The sequence below is a fragment of the Taeniopygia guttata genome, chromosome 14, assembly GCF_048771995.1.
Source record: "Taeniopygia guttata chromosome 14, bTaeGut7.mat, whole genome shotgun sequence".
Classification (NCBI taxonomy): domain Eukaryota; kingdom Metazoa; phylum Chordata; class Aves; order Passeriformes; family Estrildidae; genus Taeniopygia; species Taeniopygia guttata.
The window spans coordinates 7,199,814-7,227,614 of NC_133039.1; the positions used below are offsets into that span (position 1 = coordinate 7,199,814).

General features: G+C 56.8%; 1 protein-coding gene across 1 annotated transcript; it reads left to right on the top strand.

The window, feature by feature from the left end:
* Nucleotides 1-526: 526 nt before the first annotated feature.
* On the top strand, nucleotides 527-27,587 carry RAB26 (RAB26, member RAS oncogene family). Its single transcript, XM_030285087.4, has 9 exons — nucleotides 527-791; nucleotides 3,234-3,344; nucleotides 21,875-21,916; nucleotides 22,558-22,624; nucleotides 22,866-22,918; nucleotides 24,491-24,556; nucleotides 24,710-24,766; nucleotides 25,013-25,089; nucleotides 25,542-27,587. Exons 1-9 carry the CDS (start codon nucleotides 576-578, stop codon nucleotides 25,642-25,644), a joined length of 792 nt encoding a protein of 263 aa, XP_030140947.3. The 5' UTR covers nucleotides 527-575; the 3' UTR covers nucleotides 25,645-27,587.
* Nucleotides 27,588-27,801: the final 214 nt, after the last annotated feature.

Sequence of the window (27,801 nt, forward strand, 5' to 3'; positions counted from 1 at the left end):
CAAATGGGGCTGTGGAGCTGCACCCCCTCCCCACTGTTCACCCCGCCAGCGGGGCTGGCCTGTGCGGCGTGGGGCACCCCACGCTGCTCCCCGGGGTGCGGGTGCCAGCCCCCATTCGATGTTCCCTCCGCTCCTGCAGACCCGCCAGAGGCGTCTCGCGGTGCCCCTACGGTAACGCGCCTCGGGACCGGGGCGTGCAGGGGCGGCGCGGGGAGCGGTGCCCCCCGTCCTCGCCTCCCTTCACGCGGGTACAGACCCCCCGCACCCCCACTGTGGCCGTGCCCGCTCCCCCCGGTGCCCGCGGTGCCCCCGGTGCCCCCGGTGCCCCCCGCTCCTCCCGGTGCCCCCGGTGCCCCCCGCTCCCCCCGGTGCCCGCGGTGCCCCCGGTGCCCCCCGCTCCTCCCGGGGCCGGCGCTGCGGGACGCGGAGGGGGCGTGGTCACCGACTCTGCCCCGCCCCTTCCCGCCCTCCGCGCGCTCCCATTGGCGGAGGGGCGGGGCGGGGCGGGGCCGGCGCGGGGCGGCGGCGGCTCCGCGCCCCCCCAGCCCCGGCGCGGCGGCGGCGGCGGCCCCGGGATGTCGCGCAAGAAGGCGGCTCGCAGCAAAGGCGGCGGCGCCGCGCCCTCCGCCGCGCTGCCTCCCGCCGCACAGGGCACCGGCCGCTCCGCCGCCGCCCCCCGGGGCAGCTCCGCCGCCGCCGCCGCCCCCGAGGTGCCCCGCAACGGCGGTGCGGCGGCGGCCGGGCGGCCCTCGCTGAGCAGCAGCGGAGAGTTCTACGACCTCGCTTTCAAGGTGCGGGACCGGAGGGAGCAGCGGGGAGGGCTGCGGGAGTGCGGGGTCAGGATGCTAACGGGGACGTCGCCGAAGTTCCCCGGGGCCAGGACCGGGCGGGCATCCCTTGGTCCCTGCATCCCTCTGTCCCTGCATCCCTCCGTCCCTGCATCCCTCCGTCCGTGCATCCCTCCGTCCCTGTATCCCTCCGTCCCTGCATCCCTCCGTCCCTGCATCCCTCTGTCCCTGCATCCCTCCGTCCGTGCATCCCTCCGTCCCTCCTTGCCCGGATCCCCGCTTCCCTCTCTCCCAGCCCCTCCGCACCGCCCGGTCGGGGTCTCGCTCGGCGGGGGCTGAGCCCGCAGAGCCCCCGGCAGCGGGGCTGGGGCTGCGGGACTTGTGCAAGTGACGGCCAAAAGCTGCTCCGGGGAGCTGCTGGAACCTCCCGGATCCTCGTTAACCTACAGAAAGGCCGGGCTGCGAGCAGGGTGATGGCACCCCTCGAGTGGCACCGAGGGTGCTCCGGCTGCTGCTGAGATGTCCCCAGCCTTGCGGGCTCCGATCTTCTCTCGCTGCTTCAGACCCTGGCGAGCAACTCCCAGAGCAAACGTCTCTGCTCCCTCCCCACTTCACCCTGAGACTTGATGCAAGCCCGGCTTGGAGCTCATTAGATGATTTTGGGGCTCATTTAGTGATTTTGGCTGCGGGGACGACTCGGTGAATCCCCTGTGTGTTGGTAACTCGGATCTCGGTGCCAACCCGGGGGATCGTGCCTGGCCAGCGCGGGTTTGCTCTGGCAAGTCCCACCTTGGTGTGTGATGGTGAGAGCTTGGTGCCTGTGGCAGTCGGTGCAGCCCTCGTGGTGCTGAGGTTTGGGATGTGGGCTAGGAGGTGTTGAGGTTTGGGATGAGGGGTTGGAGAGGGACGTTCCAGAAACATTCTTGGTTGCTTCTGTAGGTGCTTGGTCCTGATACAGCTGCATTAATGGTTCAACAGCTTCCCCAAAATGGAGCCACCTCTGTGTTTGAGCTGGTCCTTGGCTCCTGGAGCTCACCTCTGCCTGTCCAGGCTGGGGCTTTCCCTAGGGATCATCCCCATGGCATGAGGGTGAGCCAAATGTGTCTCAGATAAGCCCAAATGCACCGGGTAGACAAAATATCTGCCAGTGGTCTGGCTGATTTGGATCCAGTGGCAGAAAGAAATTGCTTTGTAGCCAGTCAAAGCCTGGTTTATTAAACTTTCTCCTTCCCTTTGCCTCTCCTGAGGCTCCTGATCTCTGCCTGATGCGGTGGCCAGGTCCTGGGCACAGAGCTGACCCTCTGCGTGCCCGGGTTTGGTGCTGCTGAATGGGGAGAAGCTGCTGTTGAGGGTCACCTATTCTAAAAATATGTATAGAAAATATTTTAAAAATCAATATTTTGTAGTAAAATGACTTTTTTTCCCCCCTTCCCTTGGCTTCACACTGATACTCCCATGAGCTCTGGCTGCCCTCACCCCGCTGTGCCAGGGCTCGGTGCCTGCTGCTCCTGTGGGACACCAGTGTGAGGCTCTGCTGGGGCTGTGGGGCACCGTGGGCAGACCCTGCCCTCCTTGGCAGTGCCAAAACGAGCTGCAGCTGGGGCAGCTACTGCCTCTCAGGGCTGGGCTGCAGAGGGGTGGTGGCATTTGCCACTGCTGGCAGCTCCTGGGAGGGTTCGGTGTGACCCAGGGCAGTCCCTGCTGCAAAGCCATTTAAATCCTGTCACGGGTTAATGGCTCGTGGAAGGCTGATGGCAGAGCCTTGGGAGAGAAGGAACCTGGCACGGCAGGTGTGGAAGGAGCTGGCACAGCCCGGCTCCCTGCTCCCGGATTTCTCGGTGTCATCCTGCCGAGAGCAGCAGAGTCAATGCCCTGGGGGGCAGCGGGGCTGTTGGTGTGGGCAGAGGTTTTGGGGAGCTGCGTTTGGAAGCAGCCCCAGCTCTGCCCTGGTTGTTTGTGGCGAGGAGCTGCCTGCCCTGTCTGTGCCAGGGGGGCTGCTGGGTGGGGAAACTGAGGCAGGGGGCACCGGGAGCTGCTCCCTTGCAGCTGGGGGCTGCAGGGTGGCTGTGGGCATGTGGGGGTCCCACTGAAGGTGAAGGTGGTGCTCATGGCTGGGGACCCCCTGAAGTCTCCCCATGGCCAGTGTCACCCTCCCAGAAAGCCCCACACGTGGTAGGGAGTTTTGTGGGGACAGCACGGGCAGCTGCTTGTTTTTCAGGGGCTTTGTGCCCCCATGAAGGATCTGTTAAGTGCCTGTCAGGGAAGGTGTCTCCAGTTTGGTGACACGGTGCAGGGTGGGGAATAATCCCATTGTGTGTCTCCCCTGGGTCCTAGGACGTCGCTCCTGGACCCGCTGCCCACTGCTGTGATGGAGCAGGGGGATGGCTGCAGTGGGGCTGCCTTCCCAAAACCTGGGGTCTGACACCCCTCCCTCCCTCCCTGCAGGTGATGCTGGTGGGCGACTCGGGGGTCGGCAAGACCTGCCTGCTGGTGCGCTTCAAGGACGGCGCCTTCCTCGCCGGCAGCTTCATCTCCACGGTGGGCATCGACTTCAGGGTGAGTGCCCGGGCCTCGGCCCTGCCAGGGCTCTGCTTTTGCAGAGGAGTAACCAAACGTTGCCCCAAGGACTTGAACCTCTCCAGCCGTGCCAGCTCGGGGTGTGACAGCAGAGCAGCAGCATCGTCTTTGTTACGGCTTTGCACAGTGATGGGGGAGCCTGTCCTCTGCTCAGCATCCTGGGGATAATTCCTGTAACAACTCAGGCCCGACATCTCCCCGTGAAAATATTTCCCTAAGGCAGTTTCAGTGGTTTTTAACAGTTGTTCAGTTTTTTTCTTGAAACAGCAAAACTGAAACTGATAAAAACCAGAAGGCCCTGGGAGGATCTCCTGAGCACAGCTTTGGGGTGCTGATGTGGGGATGTGTTGTGCTGAGGGATCTCTCAGGGCTCTGTTTGGCTGGGAGGAACTGGAGCATCCCGATGCTGGGAGAGTCTGGGGACAGTGGTCGGAGCTGTGCAGCTCCAGGGAGGACAGTGGGAACCTGCTCCACACAGGCAGTAACAGGGGGCTGGGGGGAAGAAAGGGGATCACGTCATGCCCTGCAATGCCCCAGTGTGCCCAGGGCATCCTTTGCCAGGCAGGAGCATCTGAGAATGGACTGGGGCCCTTGTAACCTTTTCTTGGCCGTGTTTCCCTGTCAGTCCCGTGCTGGGGGGGCTGCCTGGGGTCTCTGTGGTTCCCTTAGGCCCTGGCCAAGGGGATCCCCACCCGTGGGGTGGGACAGCAGAGCCACAGGAATGGTGACTTTACAGAGATGGCACCAAAGAGCCTTTCCAGTAGCTGTGCAGGGCACGAGGCAGTTCTGGCACCAAAGCAGCGGCCAGCAGCACTCCTGGCTTGCAGGATCAGCTGCTCCCTGTCCCTCACCAGTCCCCAACCATCTGCTCCCTCCAAAGCACAGCTTGTCTCCTCCCTGGTGTCTGGGCAGCGCTGCTCTCCCTGCCCTGCCCCTGGGGCACTGGCTGGCTGAGCAACGGGTTTGGCTCTGTCTGGGGGCTCTGTGGGTGCTCTGAAGAGCTCCTGGTGATGCCACACACCAGGGTTGTGTCTTCCCAGCAGGATCTCGGATCCTGACTTTTCCTGGAGGATTTCTGGGAGGTGAGTGTCTCTTGTAACGTGCTGCTTGGCTGGGGTGTGAGTGCTAACTCTGGTGCAGTGAGATGGGGCAGGGGTGAAGGACAGCTCAGGAAGCCCTGGGGAAGGAAGGGATGTTCTGTGCCCAGCGAGGCGGGGGGCTACTGCAGGGGAAATGGGTAAATTGGGGTCTGTCATTTTATACAAAGGTAATTACACAGCGTTTCAGGTGTTCTTCAAATAAAAGCGTTTCCTTACTGATTGCAGTGATTGATACACAGGGCAGCCATAAAGCCCTGTGACTTATTGATTAGAGTGCTGAAATGACTGTTACTGAGAAGCAATCAAATTAGAGTTAATTTACTTCTCTAATAGAGCTGCTACAGCTACAGGTCTCTGAAATGGGCAGATTATACAGTGGGGGAGATCATGTGTATGCCCTAAAACTCATTATTATCATCCTTGTAAGGCATTCGTAATTTTGGGGGGACATGGAAATAGTTTTTTGATGTGCCTCTGCATTCCCACCAGGATAATCCTGTTTGGTAATTGTCCCTCTTGCCCTGGGCACTGCTACGCAGATGATACTCTGGGGTGGCAACACTGGAGGTTTCTGCTGGTTTTAATTTGTGTCTTTTTAATGACGGAATGTCGTTATCACAGCTCCTTCTCTCTGCAGCCCCGGAGTCTGGCCGGGGTTTGCTGGCTGAAGCAGGCGAGGTGGCAGCGGGGGGAAGGTGCCCCTTGGCCCGCTGTGAAGGGTGCTGAGTGAGCGCAGGGGGTTTATTCTGGGGCTGGGCAGGGTTTGTGCCAGACTCTGAGCCTGGCTGGCACCAGGGACTGCCGGGACGTCCCCAAGGCCAGCGCGTGTGGCAGCTGCGCTCCCGTGCACGCGCGGCCTTGTTCGGGACCTGCCGGGTCCTGGGGCCCATCCTGGCTCAGGAAACCTCGGGCACGGAGCTGCCCAGTCCAGACGCTGTCCTGGGCACCTTCTCCACTCTCCCTGATGCCATCTGGTCCCTGCAAGAGCTCTGGAATGGGAGGGAGCCGTGCTGGGGCAGCCCCAGGCCAGCCCAGCTCCCTCCTCCTCTCCCAGTCCATCCTCTGGCCCCAGTGGGCTCCAGGATCCACTGCTCATTTTCAAGGATGTCAAACCATCAGATGCACCCAAAGCTATGGCTAATGCATTACACAGGCCAGAGCGAATGTAAATGAATAGAAATCCATTTAAAATTAATCTGGCATTACTATTCCTAATGGCCCCTGAGGTTTGTTCCCTCCTACTGTTTTATGTGAGGGAGAACCTCCCACGATGTGTTTGTTTATTATCATCTCTTAAACAAAGAAGGATGTTGATCTGCATGTGTTTGGAAAACAAACCACCGATGTTGGGGAAATAAAGATGATTGTAATATTTAAAAAAGCATCAAAATGGCACCTGTTGGCTTTGAGCTTTGGAGGCGCTGAGTCCTCAGTGTTCCATCTTGGGAAAATTTGGTTTGCTGGGGGAGCATCTTTAGCTCCTGGGGATGATTCCAGCCTTCCCAGTTCAGCTGGGACAGGGTCAGGTGTCCCCAGGCTGAGGGTTTGGCTGGGGGTGCAGTGTGGCTGAGCCCCCATTGCAGATCCCAGGGAGGAGATACCTGGTGAGGGGTCCTGCTCCCGGCAGAGCTTTGGCTGAGCAGAAACCTGTCTGAGCTCCTGAGCTGTCCCCCCCGGCTGGGGGACAAACCCCTCTCTGCCTTCAGCATCTGCATCACAGGTGTCACCTCCAAGGTTGCATTGCTGGATAATGAGGGGCTTAATTACTGCCCAGCACGAGGTCCTGCCTGGGTGCCTCTGCTTGGGGGGGTCTCTCCCCACGGATCCCCACTGGTGAGGGCACAGCAGCTCTGGGCAGGCTGTGTGTGCTCTCCTGGCTCTGTACATTCGGGTTCCAGGGAGAAGGAGCTCCTGGAACAGATCAGGTTTGATGCTCAGGGGTGCGAACCCCGATGTCCTCAGTGCCACGGCAGGAGCTGCCTCTTCTTTTGATTTTGGCAACGCTTCAGAAACCTCGACAGAAATTCAAGCTGTGCAGCCAGGGGGATCTGTGTGCTGTCGTGACAGCTGAGTGATGGGAGTGTCACCGAAGTGAGAAGCCAAAGGGCTGCGTGAACCCCCTTTGTCCCTGTCCCCAGGGACACCTGGGCTCTGTGGGGCTGCCTCACAGCCCCGAGCCTTGCAGGGCTGGCCAAGGGGAGATTTTTGTACTAATTGGACCTGAAAGGAGAAGAACATAAAAGAAAAAAATTAAGGATGAGCCTTTTCTCCCTGGGAAGAGGTGCTAATGAGCTTCTTTGCATTAGCAGGGGTGAAGTTTCCCGTGTTAATCGTGGGGTGAAACCACTGGGAAGCTTTTTGGTGGAGTTCAGAGCTGGGTGGCTTCTGGCGGTGCTGTCGTAGGTGTGCAGCGGTGTCACCCCTCTGTGCTGCCCAGGACAGGCAGCAAAGCAGCATCCTGGCAGTGAGCTCCGGAGGAGCAGGAGCAGCCAGCCCCGGAGCTCGGCACAGCTCCCGAATGCCAGGGCAGGCTCTGGGCACAGGGGACATTTCCTTGGAAGGCTCAGCTTTGATGTGCACAGGTTGGCAGCGCTGTTGGGGGGTTCAGCTGCCCCCCAGCACAGCCCCCTCGGGAGGCTCCGTGCTCTGCCTTGGCTGTGCTTAATCTGGGACGTGCTGTACATAAAACCTGTCCCCGGTGGCCCTGAGCTCTAAGGACTCCTGATTACACTCAGCCTGTGCGGCTCAGGGGTGGAATCAGCAGTGTGTAATGTGGTTTTTTTCTACATGGGAGATTCGTTGCATCTCTGCTTATTTTTTGTTGTGTTTGTGTGTGCCCCTTCCACGGGCTGCCCCCGGCTCCTGCAGCGAGCTGAGCCTTGCAGGAGGATGGGACCCTTTGCTCCAGCCCTGCAGGTGTGCAGAGGAGCAGGGACCATGGTTTGGGTTCACCCAGACTGGTCCTGAGCGTGAAAATATGGGAGAAGGCTGTGGGTGCCCTGAGCGTCTGCTGGTCCCCAGTGGGTGCCCACATCCCTGCCCTCGGGGTGGTCCCCCTGTCCCCAGCAGGTGCCCACATCCCACCCACATCCCACCCACATCCCACCCACATCCCAGCCCTCACAGCCTTTGCCTGGTGCCTCCCTTTGAAGGACTGGAGCCTCCTGAAAGCCAGGGCTGGCTTTTATCTCAGCGGTTGGCACAGAGCATTAGCAGGGCTCATTTTCTGATGGATCAATCTGGAAAAAGTGGGAGGAGAGCTGCTTAGGCCAGAAGAAAGAAATGGAAATAAATTAATTTCAGCATCTTTCTGTGCAAATTTAGCCCTGGATGTTACAGGGAAGGAACTGGGCAGGGTGTTTAGCCTCTCCTTTGCTGTGTGGGGGTCAGGATGGGGGTTTGCTGCAGGGGGGTGGGTTTAGGTTGGTCTCCAGGGCCAGAGCTCTGGAGGGAAGTGGCCTTTTCCTGGGAGAAACATCTTGGTGCTGCCAAGTTGCTTGGACCCTTCATGGGGCCATGCCAGTGGCAACAGAGGTGCAGCCAGGATGGGGAAGGTGGGGCAGAAGTGGGCAGGGGATGCCTGGGCTCCCACCTTGAGCATGCCCATGGCAAATGCTTGGAACTGGATAAGCTTTAAGGTCCCTTCCAACCCCAACCATTCCATGTTTCTGTGTGTTTCCAGCAGCTCTTTGTCTGAAAAATCAGTTTGCTCTGCAGCTCCCATTGCTGGATAAATTTTAATAGCAGCCAGTAGCTGATTTCATATTTTTGCATTTCTCACTGTATGGAGAGCTGGGCTTAATTTGCCCAGAGGAGATTTCCATCCCTGCAAGCGTTCAAGGACAGGCTGGATGGGGTTTGGATCCACCTGGTCCAGTGGAAGGTGTCCCTGCTCTCGGCAGGGTGTTGGACCTGGATGGTCTTTGAGATCCCTTCCAACCCAAACCATTCCAGGAGTGTCTGATGGTTCCTGTGACGCTCCCCTCGCTCTGCCTGCCTCCAGGGTATGGACACGATGCTGTCACCGCTGCTCTAGGGGCCAGCTGTGCCCAAATCCAGCTCGGGGAGGGCATCACTTCTCAGCAGGGATTGTCCCCCTTGTGCCCGTGTGTGGCTCTGAGGGGCTGCTCTCCCCAGCTGCTGCTGGTGCCCGTTCCCTGCTGCCAGGACGGGCTCTCAGGGCAGTAAATACCCATTTTCCGTGAGGAGCCGAGCCCTGCCTTGCCTGCCGTGGCTGCTCCTGCCTCGCAGAGGGACACTCTCAGCTTTGCAGTCGGTGCCTGTCATTTGCATGCAGGGGCTCAGTTGCCAAGGGATGCTGCGAGCGGTGCCCGTGGCGGCTGCGCCCGCTCCCCGCAGCTCCCGGGCTTTTATCCACCCTCCTTTGCCTCTTGCTTTTGGAAAATAACCAAATAAACCCCCCCAGCTCCGCAGCACAGCAGGAAGGTGCAAACCCCCGTGTGCAGGCGGTGATCCCAGTGGAGAAGGGGCTCCGTTCCTGCCTTGGGGAAGGCACAGAAGGAAGGTGAATGTCTTCGAAGCAAAGAAGTGCCTGAGCAGCTGGAGTGGCAGCCAGCCCCAGAGCCTGGTTAAGGAAACTCTTAACCAGCTTAATCCTCTTTGCAGGATGGTGGGAAGGTGCCTTCTCCACCTCCTTGGTGTCTGAAATACCACCCAGAATAGTTTGGATGTGGAATTTTTTATCTATTCCAGCTGACATGACAGCACTGGGGACGGGGGGGGTTGCCAAGATGCTTCTAGAAGAGCACCAGTGTCTCCAGGCTCCTGCAGCCCTGCTGGTGCTTGGTGTTTTCCTGGTGCCTGTTGATAGCTGGTGTCCCCGTGGGTCTGTCCTGGCCTGGCATGGTTGGAAAAATTGGGTTTAATTAGCTCGGGGGGAGAGCAGAAGGCCTGGGCTGCTCAGGAGCTGCAGTGCCAGGACACAGGCAAGGAAAACAACAGTTGGGAGGTGCTGGTGGGAGGAGGGAGGTTGTGAAGGTGCTCAGCATAACCTGCCTCTGCATCCTCCTGGATAGAGCTATGTGGGAGCCCAAAACCCCCACAGAGGAGGGGAACCATGGGGAACTCACTGGGAAATGCAGCTCCCACCCATGCACAGTGTGTTTGGGGTGTGGGTCAGATCCCTGCTCCAGCCTGGCAGGATCCCTGTGAAGGAGCAGCTGAGCAGGAGCTCGGGCTGGGGAAGGCTGTGGGCACACGGCTGTGCCCTGCTGGCTCCTGTCTGGCTGCTGCCAGGTGGGAAATTGGCTCTGGAGAGGCCAGTCTCGGCACTGGAGCATCCACTGCCATGGATCCAAGCTGGGCTGGATCCACTCCCGGTGCCAGGACCTGCGAGGGAGCGTTTTATAGTCAGTAAAACATTTAAATGGGGCCAGAGTAAGTCTAAATGGTTTCAATATTTAATGGAATACATTTGGCTTAATTTCCCTTTCATCTTTTATTTGTGATAAAATATTGAACTCAGCTGTGCAGAACTGGGTTGTTCTTTGAAAGCAGAGGGAAGGTGCCCAGGAAAGGTGGGACAGGGGGGTTTTGGGGTGTCTCTTTGGGGTGTCCCCTGGCTCTGGCTGCCCCTGGGATGGGCATTTGGGGTGTCCCTGCCCTGTGGCTCTGCCCTGCTCAGCTCCTTTGGTCCCCTGAGCCCTTGCTGCCTCTCTGCTGAGCCGCTGCCTCATTTTGTTAATTAATTATTGCTCGCAGCAGGCTTTGGGTTATTCCTGGGGTGGATGTTGATGATCTCTGTGGGGAAGGGTGAGGTGCCAGTCCCAGTTTTGGCGCTGCTGCAGTGGCAGGAGCTGACTCTGGCTGAGCTGTGTGCCGTGTGGCTGCTTGCTGTGCGTTGTTCTTCCCTGAAAAACACCTTTCCCTGTTCCCCTTTCCCCAGAGAGCCATTTCCCTGAGACCTGAGCCACAGAGTCAGTCCCATCCGTGGGGCTCTGCTGGACCCTGTGATGGTGGCACTGAGCATCGCCGTGGCCAAAGGCAGGGCAGCAATCAAACGTGCCAAAGCCTGGAACAGTGAGCAGGTCATCCTCCTTGGGGAAAAATGGGAAAAAACTGGAGAAAAAAATGGGAAAAAACTGGAGAAAAAAATGGGAAAAAACTGGAGAAAAAAATGGGAAAAAACTGGAGAAAAAAATGGGAAAAAACTGGAGAAAAAAATGGGAAAAAACTGGGAAAAACCACCCCCATCCAGGCAGGTCAGAGCTGTGTTTGCAGTGGAGGGAGGCACGGTGTGGTGTGTCCCTGTCCTTGGATGGTGATGGGGCACACACAGTTCCTATGGCAATGGGGGAGTGAGGGGTTGGGGCTTTATCTGCAGAGCCTTTGGAAGCAAAATATTCTGTTGTTGCTGGGCACTGCCCGTGCAGCTCCTGGCCCCATCCCACGGTGCTGGAGCTGCCCTGGCTCAGGGTCCCAGAGGAGCCCTGGAGCTCACACAGCTTTGTTTGTCTGCCAGGGACATACAGCATTTTTAATCGTGGCTCAGCACCGAATCATTGCCCTGAGGCATTGGTGAATCTCTCTGAAGCAACAGCAAAAAATTCATCTTCATGCCTCCGCTGGGAAAAAGTGCTTCTCCCTGATCATAACTAACATGAGCTGGGAGCTTGTGGTGCTCCAGCTTCAGAGGGTGATGTCCATTGCCCCGGGCCGTGGTTGTGCCAGGGTGAGGAGGAGTTTAATGGGTGCTTTGGGGGTCTCAGTGATGTTCTGAGCCTGAGGAAGGTGTTGGTGTGGTGGGGCTGGGTCAGTTCTTCCCTCAGGAGGTCAGCAGGCAGAAAGGGCCATTTCTAGGGGCCATAAAACCATGAGCACATCTCTGAGGTGTGACTGGTGCTGGTGTGAACACCGGGACAGGTTTTGTTCCATTTTATGTGGGGTTTTTCTATTTAATTTACGGAAAGGAGGGGGGTGCTGGGAGCCGTGCCCAGCTGCTTGGGTCAGATGCCACGAAGCCATGGCACCCACCTGGGCAGCCTTTGTGCCATCTGCCCGTGTCTGGGGACGTTCTCCTCCCGCCTGCCAAGCCTCGATGTTCCCAGGCTCAGTGACACCCTGGGGAAACGGAGGCTTTGGCTCCTCCGGCTTTGCCTGCGCAGCATCTCCACGGCAACGATGCCAATGAAGGCTCCGTGGCATTAACGCTGCTGCTCCGTGCCCGTCAGCCCCGAGCCTTGTGTGCCAGCTGGGGCTGCTGCTCCTCCTCACCAGCACCGAGCCTGGACTGGCACCAGTGCCTGGCACAACCCCCCGGGAGAGCTGCCTGTGGGTCCTGTGTTCCAACCTTGGAACAACTCCTGGTAATCATCATTTTCCCCAAAAATCCAAGTGCAGGAGGCTGCTGAAGGCACCTGGGCAGCTCCAGCCTGTCTGGGGAGTGTTGACCCCACCGGTGAGGGTTTTGCCCTGTGTTGGATGCTGAATTTGGTGGGAATTGCTGGATTTGCTCCTCGTGCCTTTCACCAGCAGCCAGTCCCAGCGGTGCCTCCGTGCCTCGCTGCTTCCTTGGAGCTGATGATTAATAAAGACACAGCTGCATGTGTGGATGAATAATTCAGCCCAGCCTCGCTGCTGGGGGGTCAAAGTCATCCCCTCCAGGGATCTCCCTTGGAGGGGAGCGGTCCCGGGATGAGCAGCCATCCACAGTGCCCTGGGCAGTGCAGGGTCAGTCCAGAGCCCTTCTTGGGAGCAGGGGGAGCCCTTCCTGCAGCTCGGGGAGCTCGATGGCCAGGCTTTCATCCATTCTTTGCTCCCTGGTGTTGAGCAGGCTCTGGGAGCTGTGGGGAAGCAGCTGAGCTGCGAGCCCTGGGCTCTGCCTCACCCCGTTCTCCTCAGAGGAGGAGCTGGGGGATTGTTGCTCCTCCTGGTGCCAACTTTTAGAGGTGATTTGGCAGCAGTGCTGTGCAGCCCCCACAGCCCCAGCCCTGGTGAAGGGCTGTTTCAGGCTGGTGGGGATGTCAGCCCCCAGTGCCCTGTGCCCACGGCAGCAGCGTGGCAGGGGTGCCCTCCCTGCCCAGAGGTTCAGTCAGGCAGGAGCTGGGCTGGGAGAGGCAGTCCTGCTCTGTGGAGCTGCTCCCCAGACCCCTTTGCATCAGGGGGACACGTCCAGGTGGCCTCTGGCAAGGCTGGGCTCAGCCCAAACTCCCTCCAAAGCGTTCATCAGCTGCACTTATCCGTGTGCATGAATTAATGGGAGAAGCGCTCAACAAAGCCCAAAATAACTTTGTTCCCAAGCAAGTGCTAATGCCTGGCAGATGTGATGTGTTTTTCCCTCCTGAATAACACACAGGTGAGGTCAGATTGTTCCTGACAGCCAAGTGTGCTGGGGGGGAGCAGTGGGGGCACAAATTCTCGGGGGATCAGCCCAGTGCAGAGGTGGAAATCCTCTCCTGAGGACCTGGCAGCTCCAGCTGGAGCTCTTGGCTGAGGCTGGGCTTCCCAAACCTGCCACAAAACAAATCGATGTGACTGTCTGTGGGTTTTGGTTCAGTTTTGTTTGTAAAAGGGTTTGCAGTCTCTTGGAACAGCTTTCCAGGAGCCTGGTCTGCACTCCAGCACCCACAGTGAAGGATTTGGGGTGTTTTGCCTCCCTGGGGTGATTTCCCAGCACAGTCCTGGCCTGCAGCTCTGCTCCAGAGCCCCACATGGGGAGAGCGAATGGTGGAGCTGGATTGCCCAAACTGGTTTGACTGAGTGGGGTGGGTTTGGGGTGGAAGTGGTGGTGATGTGCTGAGCATGCTGCAATTCCTCAGCACCTCTGCATCTCCCTGGTGGTGCCCAAAGTGGGGAAGAGCCTGCTCCAGTAGAGCAGAAAATGGGAGAGCTGGGACTGCTGCCAGGGAGAAGGAAAAGCTTTGCAAAGATCAAAGCTTTGAGTGCACGGTGCCTGCTCCTGGGCTGTGGATTCTGCCCCGTGCCACCTGTGGGGCACCCGAGTGGCCACCGTGGCACTGGTACAGCAGGGATGGGCAGGGCTCTGCCCCCGTGTCCCCAGCTCTGTCCAACATTTCAGGACCGTTCTTGCACAAGGGGCACCTGGCCAGGCAGGACCTCGGTGGCATTGCCACTGTGGCTAGTGAGGAGGGGGTGAAACCTCAGAAAGCTCCTCTGGACTTTGGGGAGCAGCTACAGGGTGAGGAGGGTCCTGCCCTGAAAATCTCATCAGAGCTGTTGAGTCACTCTCTTTTCCTTGAATCCTTCGAAGAATCTGGGCTCAGGTTTGCTGCACAGCAGATTTTGGGAGCTGTCTGCCTTGGCTGTGCGTGAAGGATGGGAGTGTTTGGGATAAAAAGCTACAGATTCCTTTGTCAGGTCTTTGGGGATTTCATTTTCTCTAGGGATGAGAAGTGCTCTTTAATAATGCTGTTTGCAGTGCTGTCTGCAGGCGCTGCTGTGTTACTGCTGGGTGCTGACAGAATATTTGCTGCTGGATGTTCAGCCCTGATTTCTCTTTAATTGGATTGTAAAGTCTTCTCAGAAACTTCAGGCAAGTTTTCAGCCCAGGGCTGGCTGCAGTCACTGAGGCAAATCCCAGAATCATTTAGGTTGGAAAAGACCTTTAAGGGTCTGCTAGGCCTTATTTCTCCCCAGATAAACGATTCCCTGTCTAATAGGACCTGATGAGCCATTTTTCATCTCTGTGGCACAGAAGGGGCCGTGTTTGCTACAGATGAGAAATGATAGAGCAATAAATGCTCCATGGAGATCCCTGTTCAGCTCTGCAGCGTGGCATGGCCTTGATGAGGAAAATGAAGATAAATATGTCGAGCACCACGTTACTTATTCCCAGTATTGGCATGGATCTGCCTGAGCCATCTCTGTCCCCTTTGTTTCCAAGGCTTCCTGGTTTAGAAGTAAGCAGAGTTATTTTTAAAAATATCCCTTTTTTATAAAGTAGGGGGAAAAGAGATGGAAGGGGTGAGTAATGCAGGCGGGGTGGTGGGGGAGCTGTGCAGAGCATCCCAGGGTGGGGAGGATCCCATCCCATGCGTTGGAGCTGCAGGGATGGGCTGCAGCCTTGCTGCTGGCTGGTGCTTTCGGGTGGCTCTGGTCTCCAGGATGGCTGTAACAGATCCTACCCTGAGGAATTTTGGGGGTGGGTTTCTATGGCTGCCTGTGGGATTGGGGCTCAGGCTCAAAGCTCCCACAGCCCTGTCTCTCTCCTGCCGGGGTGAGCCTGAGCAGCCCCGTAGGGCTTGGGGGCACCAAGTCTCATCTGCCTGTGCCTTCCTCAAGGATCCTTCCCGTGGATCATCCCAGGACTTTGCTGCTTTCAGGGAGCAGCCAGGCTGGAGGGAACACGAGCCCCACCCGGGACTGCGAATGCTGCGGGCGATGCCGAGAAGCAGAGCAGGGCTGAATTTGAAATGTATGATCCTAAGCAGATCCTCTTACCTCTAATCTGTCCCTAAGACAGGATTCTCTTCTTGCCAGAAAACCCTTTTATTTGCAGACTGATGTGACTAGAAGATGATAAGTGAGTAAATCTTCAGTGTGTCTGCTCCAACAAGGGCCTGGACTCTTATCTGGGCAGGGCTGGCAGCCTGGGAGAAGTTAATTGGGATTTAATGTAGTGAGCAGGCTCTGGACAAAGGCTGGTGCTGCTGACATCCCTTGCTGGGTGTGTGGGGAAGGGGCTGTGCCCAGCTGGACACCAGGGCTGGGGGGCATTGACGTAGGGCCAGGCTTGTGGCTCGTCCAGGCTGGATGTGGCAGAGGGGACGGGATGGGGTGACCCCTCCAAGGGGCTGTGGGGTGGCTCTGGCAGCAGAGCAGGTTGGAAATGCTGTGTGCTGTGAGGGGCCGTGGTGTTAATCTGCATTTCCTGGGTTCTGCCCAGGAGCTGAGCAGGAGCTGAGCAGCCAGAGCGTTCTCTGAAAGGATCTTGGCACTGGCTGCAGGCAGGAGTGTGCAAGGCCTGGGGAGGAAAACATCCCAAGGCAGAAGCTTCTGTTTTTAGCTGCACAGTGCAAATGCACAGAGCTGCTGAGGAATTCGTCACCTGCCCCGGGAGATGGATGGCTGGGATTTCTCTCTGAAGGGGAGATTTATGGGGGAGGCAGAGGGAATCGAGCTGGGGTGTTTTGGCCACCAGGGTCTCCCCCAGGCTGCTGCTGAGTGTCTCTGGTGGTGGCACAGCTGAGGAGGAGGAAGAGGATCATTGCGTGCCATCCCCTGGGATCATCCTCCAGCCCCACACAGCATGGCTGGAGCAGAACTATGTCCAGCCCTGCCTCCAGCCACGTCCCTGCCCTGCTCTCCTCATTCCCAGAGGCTTTCTGCAGGTTCCAGCACAGCCTCAGGCTGTGTCCTCCCCTCTCCTGCAGGGACTGTGCTCCTGGAAGGGCTTTCCCAGGCTGGAGTGGGGGGCTGGCCGTGTTCTCCATGGAGGTGCTGATGCTGGGTGTGCAGGATCGGACACTGCTTGGATGTAGAGGGAGCAGGTTTTTGTGTCAAAGACCACCCTGGGTCAGGGGTGGCTCCGTGTGGTGGAAAAGTCTCTCCTCCAACCCGTGCTTCCAAAGAAAGGCTCAGCAGTCTCTGCTGTCCAGTCTCAAGGCAGTTTATTGCAAGTTATCTAAAAGATTTTCTTCTGGGGCTGCTGTGGTTTGCTCACAGCTCAGGCAGAGGCACACACACACCCTGACATCCTCTCTGACTCCTTCTCCTCTTCTTCTTCTTCTTCTTCTTCTTCTTCTTCTTCTTCTTCTTCTTCTTCTTCTTCTTCTTCTTCTTCTTCTTCTTCTTCTTCTTCTTCTTCTTCTTCTTCTTCTTCTTCTTCTTCTTCTTCTTCTTCTTCTTCTTCTTCTTCTTCTTCTTCTTCTTCTTCTTCTTCTTCTTCTTCTTCTTCTTCTTCTTCTTCTTCTTCTTCTTCTTCTTCTTCTTCTTCTTCTTCTTCTTCTTCTTCTTCTTCTTCTTCTTCTTCTTCTTCTTCTTCTTCTTCTTCTTCTTCTTCTTCTTCTTCTTCTTCTTCTTCTTCTTCTTCTTCTTCTTCTTCTCCTTCTCCTTCTCCTTCTCCTTCTCCTTCTCCTTCTCCTTCTTCCTCTTCCTCTTCCTCTTCCTCTTCCTCTTCCTCTTCCTCTTCCTCTTCCTTCTTCCTTCTTCCTTCTTCCTTCTTCCTTCTTTCTTCTTTCTTCTTCTCTCCCCCCACCCAGGGCTGCTGCTGTCTTTTATATGGTACATTACGTGTTACATGGGTACAGTTTTCCCCCAATGCCTATTACCTGTATTAAATGGTGCTTTTCTACTCTAAACCAATCTGTGAGTGCCAACATCACCAAGAACATGGAGGTAAGGAAGGAGAAAGAGAGAGGACAGGGCAGGCCCAAATCCCTCCATCCTAAACCTCTGACCCCCATGTACAAAACCAAAACCCCCCTGTATAGCACTCAAAAATTCTTCCCTCTATTTTGTGACTACTTCTACTATAATATCTAAACTTTTGTGACTTCTTGTTCTTCCTGCAAGGTTGGTAAATCGTTCCATGGCTCAAACCCAAAATCACAGCTGTTTCCAGCTGCCTGCCAGGGTCTCAAATGCTTCTGACCTGGGCCCGGAACATCCAAAATGTCTGAGGGACATTTTGCGTTCCCACATTTTTGGAGCTCTGAGGGAGCAAAGTGGGGCTGCTCCTGGATCCTGGCCTCGGCAACGGGGCAGGATGTCCCAGAGCAGGTGCTGGGCCTGGGGAGATGCTGAGCCACCAGGAGCAGCTCCCTGGCTGCGCATGTCTGGGAAAACCTCCGGCTTTTAACAAGCAAATGAATGCAGTGTCCTGCTGTTTTTGGGCAGATTTCCATATCGATCCCTGATCTATTTTTGCAGCCGCCGTTGGAGGTGGTGGTTATTTGTGTGTCTGCTATATCACAACTCATTGCATTTCCTCCTGGCACAGAGTGTTTGTGCTCGCAGGGGCTCCCTGGCCTTTGCCAGGTGGGAATTTGGCTCCTGGTCTGGCCTTGGCGTGGGGCTGCGGTGCTCCAGCATCCCTTCAGCCAGTCCTCCCCTTCAGGTGTCTCCTGGCTTCCTGAAATAAAGGATAACCCAATCTATCCCTCGCTCCCGGGTGGCCTGGCCTGGTGACACCACAACCTAATGACATTTCTGGGTGGCTGCGCTGTCAGTCCCACAGCTCATTACTGGCACTAATTAACCCTGTGCTGCTTTGATCTACAGTCACTAGTGCCATTTATCCTCATTTTGACAGGAATTTGCCCCCCCTCAGCTGCAGGAGATGCCTCCAAGGCCCAATAATGACATTTGAGGGGCTTCTTTTCCACGGTAAAAGTGGAGCCCCTGGTGCAGGGGGTGCTTAGGGGGCACTCCTGGGCAGCGCCGCTGCAGCCAGCACCAGTCACAGGCTCAGGGAGCCAGGCGGGGGTCCCCTGTTGGGGCCTGAAGGGTGCCAGAGAGCAGCTTCCCCTTTGTCCCGTTAATTGCGAAGCCAATTGATCCCTGTATCCAATTTAAAGGCTTTAATGAATGAGTTCATGCGTGTAAGAGCTGGGAGAAGCCGGGCTGGCGATGATGCTGGTCCCGGGCTGTGCTGCAGCTTCGGTGCCGTGGGCTGAGGCACCTGGGGACGTGCCAGGGGTGGGACTGGCACTGTGGGCACCCTGTGTGGCATCTGCCCATCCTGCAGCTGCCGTGGGGCAGAGCAGGCAGCAGTGCTGGGTCTGTACGCTGTGGGAGCATCTGTGTCTGTGCACGTTTCGGCCCCGTCGCCTTCCCCTCCCTCCTGCTGCTCCCGTGGCTGGGCCTCGGTGTGTGATAGTGCTGCTCTTCATTGAGCACCATCTGCACTTGGTAATTTAATTTTTCCTGCATCTGCAAGGTTCCAACTTTGTTGATGTGATGTCCTGGAGATTATTTCACTTCACAGCATCGTGTTTGTCCAGCCCAGGCACTGCAGGCATTCCACTGCGGCCCCTGCTAGATGAGATTTCAATAACGTTTGCACTGCCCCAGGAAAAAGGACACAAAAACTGAAATAGGGAAGGGTGACAGCAGAATTGAGGTGCGGGGATGGTTTTGCTGCCCGAATTGTGGCAGGAGGCTGCTGGGAGCGTTACCTCTGTTCTAAGAAATGGTGAGATGAGCAAGGAGCCCTGAGCAGCACAGCCCCTCCCTCACCAGCAGGGCTGGCAGCACATTTCAGTGCCTTGACACACGACATCTTTTGTCTTTGGATGCTTATTAGGATCTCAGCCCCCAGCTGTGCCTTGGAAGGGCTGACAGGAGGGAACTGAGGCATCTCCTTAGGAAAAGAAAAAAAACCTGGAAGCTGGAAAGTCACTTAGGTGTGGTGTGGGGGAGACCTGGGCATCTGGTTCATCTGAACATCTTGGACACTTCCAGGGATGGGGCAGCCATAGCTGCACTGGGCAAACTTCTCTGGGATGCAGGCAGGGCTGCCAGCACGAGTGATGCTGTGCCTCACTCTGGCTGTGTCTCCTGCTTCTCACCCTGGAACCCTGCTCTCTTCCACACCCAATCCTCAGAAAATCAATTTTTTTTCCCCAGGCTGGTCCAGCAGCACCTGGATCCCTGTGCAGAATCTAATTAGGTCTAAGCATCTACCTCCCCTAAAATATAGGTTAGTTGTAATTAGCGTGACTCCTGTTGCTGCTGGCTCCGTGTTAATTAACTCCTGAAGTGGAGGTCAGTGCATGTGGGGCACCTTTGGAGCTTCAGCTTTTTTGGCTGCTCACCAGGTGCTTCAAGGAGGCTTTGGCCTGGATGATCCATGCTCAGGGCTAGGGCCACGTTCTCTGTCCTTGCCACCCGTGGTGTTCTGTCAGCCTTGGAGCTTGGGGACATGGCCACGTCCCTGGGCACAGGCACACACTCTGCTCTGAGCTGGAGGTGCTCGTGTGCCCGTGGGGCAGGGCACCTGTTTGGTGCTGGTTTTAACATGACACTCATCGTGTCCTTGTCCCTTGTCACCATCCATCACACCAAGTGTCCTCAACCCCTCGTGCCAGGAGCTGGGGCCGATGGTGAACGTGGCACCTTTGCCTTCCCCTGCAGTCCCTGGCACAGTCCCTGGCAGGTGGGGTTGGCAGCTGGCTGCCAGCACCTGGGAATGGTGTCAGGAATGGCACTGTGCCTTGCAGAGCCTGCGGGATGAGCCAGGGTTTGGAGAGCGAGGCGAGCTGGCAGAGTGGATTCCTGCAGAGCACAAACCCGCCCTGCCTCACCCGTGGCTCAGTGTAGGACAGGGCTGTTCCCCAGTGTCAGAATCTGTGGGTATTGATGATCCCGAGATTGTAGAAAGTCTCTGTCTTTCAGCCCCACTGCCAAAGCAGAAGCCATAATTGGTCTGTGCTGGCTTCAATGTTGTTTATTCTGTTTATCTCTAACATGTTCTGCTGCCCTGCCGCAGCTCTGTCCTGCAGGGCAGCGTGTGGGGCTCTGCCCTCAGTGGGATGTTACAAACATTAAATACCAGAAACTACTTGTGCTGGATTTACAATAACGTGCCAATATCTGTCACCTACGTTGGACAGTGTGTCCCCAGCCTGAACCAACAGAAAAATGCCAACACCACAGTGAAACATGGAGGGCATGAAGAAGGAGAAAAAGGACAAGGCACACCCAATTTCCTCCATCTTGTCCCCTTTGGACCCCTCATCTAGAATCCTAAAATTTTACTTTTGCACCCGTGCCACACTTAATTATTACTCATATCAAACACTCAGAGCTGGTAATTCACCCTGTAAGATTGAAAACTCTTTTCCATGGGCAGAGATCACAGCCAGTGTCTCTGGGGGCTCTGTCCAGGGGGGTTCCTGACCCCTGCCAGGGCAGCCAGAGGGAAGCCCTGGATTCCCACACCCCAGCCCCTGGGACGAGCTGGAGGCACAGCTCAGCGCCCTTTGCTGGGGCTCTGCCCTGGGCATGGCTCTGTCCCTGCTCTCCTGGAGCCCCGGGCAGAGGCACCAAGCTCCGGGGAGCGCTTTGTGGCAGTGGGAACCCTGGGTTTTAGGCACTTCAAGCCTTCAGGAGCCCCGGTGTCACATCCTGGGAAAGGCTCAGCTCCACATGTGGGGAGCCCTAACCCCCCGGCTGGCTCCCCGAGCCCCAGCAGCTTTTCCCTGAGTACTTCCCTGCTCCCCCACCCCAGGCCCTGGCTGCCTATTTTTGCAGCTCCCGGGCTGTGAATCACTTCTCTCCCCCGTCTCAGCCGCTGCCTTTGAAGGTATTTATAAACCTCAGCGTCTCCCTGAGCAGAGGGAGGATCCGGTGCTCCGGCTCTCTCCTGCCCTCTCCTCCTCGCCAGATCCTTGTGGAGATGTGCAGGAGGTGAGATGATCCCTCTGCCCTGGTTAAAACCATCAATGAAGAGCCTGGCCAGCGCCTGGAGGGGTGTGGGATGTGCAGGGATAGATCTCCATGGATCCCTGGGGGTTTGGTGGATGAGCCAGGGCTGAGCCCAGAGCCCAGCTGGGGTCAGGGCAGCCTTGGCCATCCATGGCCATGTGGCACAGGAGATGGGAGCATCCCACACCAGCTCCAGAGCAATTGGAGGAAATGGGATTTAAATTATCACCAGAGCAGTCACCAGCTGCCTCGTCCCACTGGTGTGCTGTTCCTGTTTCCAGCATGTCCCACTGATTACTGCGCTAATTTCTATGGATCTGGTGAGCAAATTAATCTCTTCTCTGCTCCTTCCCCTGGGAGCCCTGCTCTGTAGGCTTGCATTCCTTTAATGTTTGGACAGGCTGGTGCAGATTGCTGGGATGGTGGTTGCTCTGGGACACGGTCAGGATCCATCTCCTGCCCTCCCGTCTGGCACAGCCACTCTGAGGGGCACTGAGGGGCTCCCACACAGCTCCCAGCTCTGCCAGGACATCATTCCACACAAAACATCCTATTGGCTTTGGGGAAAACCCATTGTGGAGGGACACTTCCCCCTCTCCTCCTCAGTTCCACCTTTCCTAAAACCAAGAAAAACGGGGTGGGGGGGAACATACTAAGAGAGAAACCAGGAGTAAAACAGGTCCAAGAAGCAGGAGCAGGAATTATTTTTAATTTGCTGGCTGCATGTGGAGTGGTTGACTGTCTTTTGAAGGCTATTAAGGTGGGATTCTGATGCTCATTAATTAGGCTAGAGGTCTTCAGCCTGAGCTGGGTGTGGCATTGCCAGGGTTTAGGTACCCAAAGAAATGCAACTTTTGCAGAAACAGGGAGAGATCCTCTGGCTGGGCTGTGGTGAAAATGGCTCTGCAGGTGCTGGGACCAATGGGTGGGAGTCAAAGAAGCAGGAGAGGGGATCAGCCCGAGGCTTTGGGGGAAACATGGACTGGGATAGGGGCTGGCTGTGTCTCCCTTGGTGTCCTGCAGCTGTGCTCACCCCTCACCACCCTTTCCATTCTCTTTCAGAACAAGGTGCTGACGGTGGATGGGGTGAAGGTGAAGCTGCAGGTATGTCTCCATGTCCCTGGAAGATCTCCCTTGCTGCCCTGGGTGTTCAGAGATGGCCAAAGCACCTCAGAGGACAAAGCAGAGGAGCACCCCCAAAACAGGACCCCACCTCTATCCTTTGTGGTGGTGTCTCCTGCTCTGGGACAGCCTTGCAGACCCTTCTGGCTGCTCTGTCCCCTTGGCAGGAGCCTGCAGAGGGCTGGGGGCTCTTCTGGCCACGGTGATCCCCACCCCAGCCCGTGTGCCCCTGCAGCCAGAGCTGCTCCAGCCCCCTTAGAGCTGACAGCTTCTCCGAGCCCTTTGCCCGGAGCTCAGTAGCACAGATCCCCCAGGCAGCAGCGTGCACTCTGCAAACCTCCCGCTGCATTAAGGGCTGATAAATCACATTAGCAGGTCCCCATGCATCCATCTGCTCCGTGGATTTTCCAATTAATGGCCGTGTTGGGAGCCCTTGGCCACGTCGTGTCCCCACACTGAGGAGCGGGAATAGGCTGCTTCCAGAGATTGCTCTGGTCATTTTTCCAGCTGATGTCCCTGGGAGCAAAAGCTGGAGAAGCTTCCTGGGGTTGCAGCATTCTATTTGGGCTGGTTTGGGTGGGTTCTGCTCAGGTCTGATCCCTCTGCTCCTGTGTGCCTCGCAGATCTGGGACACGGCCGGGCAGGAGCGCTTCCGCAGCGTCACCCACGCCTACTACCGGGATGCCCACGGTAAGCACGGCCACCTCGGCTCCCGGGAGCCCCTCCTGCCAGAGTGGCTTTCCACGGGAAGCAGCTGCCGTGGATGGAGGAGGCTCTGCAAACACAGCAGCGTGAGGTGCTCTGTGCTGGATTTCAGCGTGTCCTGTATCTCACCTCGTGTCCCCAGCAGTGACCTGCCACGGGGGCTGTGTGCTCTGAGCCATGGGCTCGGTTTGGCACAGGCACTCAGGGGCTGTCCCTCTCTCCACAGCCCTGCTCCTGCTCTACGATGTCACCAACAAAGCGTCCTTTGACAACATCCAGGTACAGCAGCAGCCCCGGCCCCTCCGGCTGTCCCTCACGTGTGGCTGGCTGGGTCTGGGTGTGGGTGTGGGTGTGGGTGTGGGTGTGGGTGTGGGTTCCTTCAGGAGGTGTGTGCTGCTGGTGGGAGCTGGGGTCACTTGCAGAAGGGCTGTGCTTACTGCTGAGCACCTGCAAGGACAGACAAGGGACAGGCAGAGAAGGTTTTCCCTTTCACAGCACAAAAGGGTGATGGATTCACTGCTCCGGCCAATTAACACTGTGTAATTACAGCACTGGCAGAGAACTTGCAGCATGTCCTGAGCCGGGGAGCAATTATCCCTGACTGAACTGGATGTAACTGCTCGTGCCCGAGGCATGAGCATCCCCGGGGAGCGGCTGTGCCTGCACACACACCCGGGGCTGTGGTGGCATCAGCACCCTGGGGCTGGGATGTGTCCCACGGGCTCCTGGGGTCCCACAGCTCCTGATCCCCCGTGGGCGTGGAGCTCTCCCTGCTCGGGAGCATCCTTCTCTCGGCAGCACCACACCTGCCACCCCTCTGTGCCTGCAGGGACAGGGCAGGGACAGGGCAGGTCCTGCCACCCTGCTCCGTGTCACCGGCGCTGGGAATGCTTCCCACCGTGTTCCCCAGGCTCTGGGTCTGCTCGAGGCCGGTGACCCTGTGAAAGAAAATCCTGTGGAGGTTTCACGTTGCTGGGGAACACGGCCCTGCCTGCAGCATCAGCAATCCTGAGGACACAGGAGAGATGTCCCTGCAGGACACACAGCCCCAGTGGGAATGAATGAGCACGCAGGGGAATTGCCAGGCTTTGGAAAGAGGGATGGAGCCAGAGGGAGCCGAAGGGAGTCAGGAGTGACTCCAACCCACGATGGAACTGGGCACCCTGAGCCCAGCCTGGGTGCAGTGCTGTCCTGAGGCTGCAGCCTCACGTGCTGGGCTCCTGCTGGGTTTGGAGCAGGGACCACCAGGACCACCGGGGATTACCAGGAATTGCCATGAGCCCTGCAACAGCACCGGAGACAGCAGGAGGCTGCTCACAGCACGGGGTCAGGGATTACAGGGAATTAGAGCAGGTTTGATTGGATTAGGCTGGATTAAAGGGCAGGGAAGCCACCCCACGGCTCAGGGAGGCAGGTTCGGTGCCTGCTGGGAGCAGCGTGCTTGGCACGGGGGCAGCACGGGCAGGACACGGGCACAGGGCACATCCCAGAGCCAGCCCTGAGCCTTGTCCTCTGAGAGGAGGTTCAGTCTGAACATCCCAGCCGAGGGGGAGCTGGGGTCAAAGCCCTACAAGCACCAGATGGAATGGGCAGGGAGGTCAGAAAGCTGCTGTTACCTGGGAAATGGGGATCTGGTAGCAGCCAAAGTGGGTCCCCCCGGGCTCAGGGGAACCCCACAGTACCCCCTTGTTGACAGGGATCATCTGTGGAACATCTCTGGGATTGTTTGGGATGGCAGCATTGCCTACTGAGGGTGTCCATGCCAGGACTGGGGCAGCTCCCCATCATTCCCATTCCCCTCCTTCTCCTGGAGCCATTGCCAACACCCCTCTCTTTGGCTGTGTCCTCCAGGCTTGGCTGACAGAGATCCATGAATACGCACAGCAGGATGTGGTCCTCATGTTACTGGGAAACAAGGTGAGCCTGGCCCCAGGGCTTTGCCATGGCCTCCTCTTCCTCCCACGCTGGAGGCACAGGCAGGGGAGCCTGGCAGGGCGTGAGGGGACAGGGAGGTACCTGCTGGTGGCCTTCCAAATCACCACAAATTGCTCTTTGCCATTCCTGTTGCAGGTGGATTCAGCCCAGGACAGAGTGGTGAAAAGGGAAGATGGAGAGAAGCTTGCCAAGGTAGGTGAGGTACCTGAGCATGTCCCTGAGAAGCAGGAAATGGTCACCTGGAGACCAGTCTGACCCAAAATACACCTGGGAACAGTTGGCTTTTTTCCCTTGTCATGCTCTCCACTTTCTCCTTATCTGTTCTTCCTTTAAGTTTCTACTAACACCTTTTGATTCTTTGTCCTCAAAAATGACTCCCGAGAGCCCCTGGGAACACCCTTGGTGCCACTCCTGACAGGGCTGTGTCTCATCCCGCAGGAATATGGAGTTCCCTTCATGGAGACCAGCGCCAAGAGCGGCCTCAACGTGGAATTAGCGTTCACAGCCATCGCCAAGTAAGTGACCAGAGCAGTGGCCTTGTCGTCCAAAGGAGCTTTAGCAGTGTCCAAGCCACGCTGAGATCAACTGAGCTGGGCAAGGCAGCTTGGAATCAGAATCTTGGGATGGCTTGGGTTGGAAGGGACCTTAAAGCCCATTCAGTTCCATCCCCTGCCATGGCAGGTTTCCACCATCCCAGCTTGCTCTAAGCCCTGTCAAGTCTGGACACTTCCAGGGATCCAGGGGCAGCCACAGCTTCTCTGGACAACCTGTGCCAGGGCCTCACCACCCTCACAGGGAAGGATTTCTTCCAAAGATCCCATCTATCCCTGCCCTGCCAGGGGAAAGCCATTCCCTGTGTCCTCTCACTCCATGCCCTTGTCCAAACTCCCTCTCTGGCTCCTTCCAGACAAAATCCTCTCCCTGCCAGAAGCAGCGGCATGAGAGTAACATCCTTCCCCTTTCCCAGGGAGCTGAAGCACAGGTCCATGAAGCTGCCCAACGAGCCCAAATTCAAGCTCCACGACTACGTGAAGAAGGAAGTGCGAGGCTCGGGCTGCTGCAGGTCCTAACGTGCATTTCTAGAGACTCAGGCCTGTGGGCAGTGTGTGCATGTCTGTCTGTCGTGTCTGTGTCTGCCCCCAAGGCCAGCTGACACCAGGGCACAGGAGCAGCAGGAAAAGCCCCGTGGGCTCCGGCTCCCCTCGCCAGCATTCCTGCCCTGCTCACAGGTGGGAGGTGGTGTTTGGGAAGGGGCTGGGGTCTCCTTCTGTGCCTGCTCCGTGAGGCTGCTGTAACCTTCCTGAGAGCCAGGGTGTGACACAGGGGAGCCAACACCTTCTCCCCACCTAGGAGGAAAAAAGTCCTGATTTTTTTCTGGGTAGGAGAACGTCCTGAATTCCCTTTTCTTTCCCTGTGTCCCTGGAATTCAGCTGAGAGCCCTGGCCTGGGGCGTGCAGGAAGGATGTGTTTGAAGGCAGCCATTCTTGTAGTTGCTTTCTGCTGTCTGTCCATCCCTGTGAGGTGGGACAAGTTTCCACAGTGAGGGATTCTCCTGCTCCCTGCAAAGGCCGAGCTTGGCTGTCCAGGTGAGCTCCTGCACACCTGGCTGTGTACAGAGATTTCTGAATGTTCATCCCTTTGGGAAAGGCTCTGCTTCTCCCCCTTCCGCCCTTTCTAGTACTTTGAGAAGAAACCTAATGTATTGCAGCTTATTCTAAATACCTTCCTGTAAGTGTGATGGTGTTTTCAGACTGCAACAACGCTTTGATATCTTCAAAGTTCTCTTGGGCAGCTCTCTTTTCACCGCAGAGCTGGGGGGAAGCTGCAGGCAGTGATTTTACAGGCTGCAGACTCTTGCCAGCTCTCTTCAAGGGCCTCCTCACCCCTTTGGTCTGTGTCAGGCTTTTGGCTGTTTTTTTGTCAAGCTGCACTTCTCGGTACAAATCTGAATCTGGATGAAGTGTTTGGCCTTTGGCGATTTTTCCCTTTGAAAACTCCACGCGCACATCAGCAGGTGCCCGCTGTGCCATGCCTCGGTGGCTCCTCCAAATGAAACAGCATAACCCATCCTCTGCCCTCCAGCCAGCACAGCCCCCACAGCTGCTGACTCAACTTGCTCCTGCCCCTCATTTTTCCTGGGATTTTGGCTCCAGCACCACCTTCCCCATGGGCACAAGGAGCCTCTGCAGCTCCCATGTGCTGAGCTTCACTTCTCAAGGAGCTACAGCTTCACGGGGTGAAAAACAATCTTAAAACAAACCAGCTTTTCCCTAAATAGTATTTTTAGGGAGAGACAAATCTTTAATTTGTCTGATTTAAATTTTTAAAACACCTGTGGAAAACCCATTCTTGCAGGAACGTTTGCATTCCTGGCAAACTCTGCTGCCAGTCCTGCAGGAGCAGCCAGGTGAGCTCTGTGATGGGGGGGCTCTCAGGGCAAATTTGGTTTTGTGTGGAGCAGGACCAGCCTGGCAGAGGCAGGGAACAGCCAGGCAGCTCCACAACTGTTTCCTCATCCTGCTCTTGGAGCAGCAGCAGCCCAATTAGATTCCTAATGGATTAGGATTCCTAATGTCAGGTTGCTGCCTTCCCTCTCCCTCAGACTGGCATCTGTCTGGCTTACAAAGCTGACAACTGCTCACTTCTCTCTCAGTGCAGGTCTAAAACAAATTAAAAACTCCTATAATTGAGGAAGATGTAAATGTTTTCCTTCAGAGCATTCCAGCCTGCCTGTGGGGAACTCTCTGCTCCGGCAGAGGCCTCACAGTCCTGTTTGTGGGGCACACACTGGCCCGGCCCCAAAGCTCCTCCTCACGGCCATTTGGGATTTTCCGTGGGCCTTTGCTGCCACCACGCGGAACTGCTCAGCAAAGTTAATTATTAATTATTCGAGTTAATTGCTTGGTGCACCCAGCCACGTGCGAGGACTCGGCCTCACCTGCAACATCCCATTTCCACTGGCTCTTGTTTACAGCTTTTGGTTCATTCCTGTTAATAAAATTTTTTAATAATCTGCATGGCTACAGCAGCATTTTGATTTATCAGTCGTTCCAAGTATTTCAGTTCAGCCTCTAAACCATCTGGATCTACACAGCAGAACCAGGGAATGACAGAGTTTGAACTGGATATTGGGAGAATTTCTCCCCAAAAAGCGCTGTCCAGCCCTGGCACACAGTGTCGGAGCTGCCATCAAACCAAAGTGACTCCCAAGATTTCAAAGGGAGTGG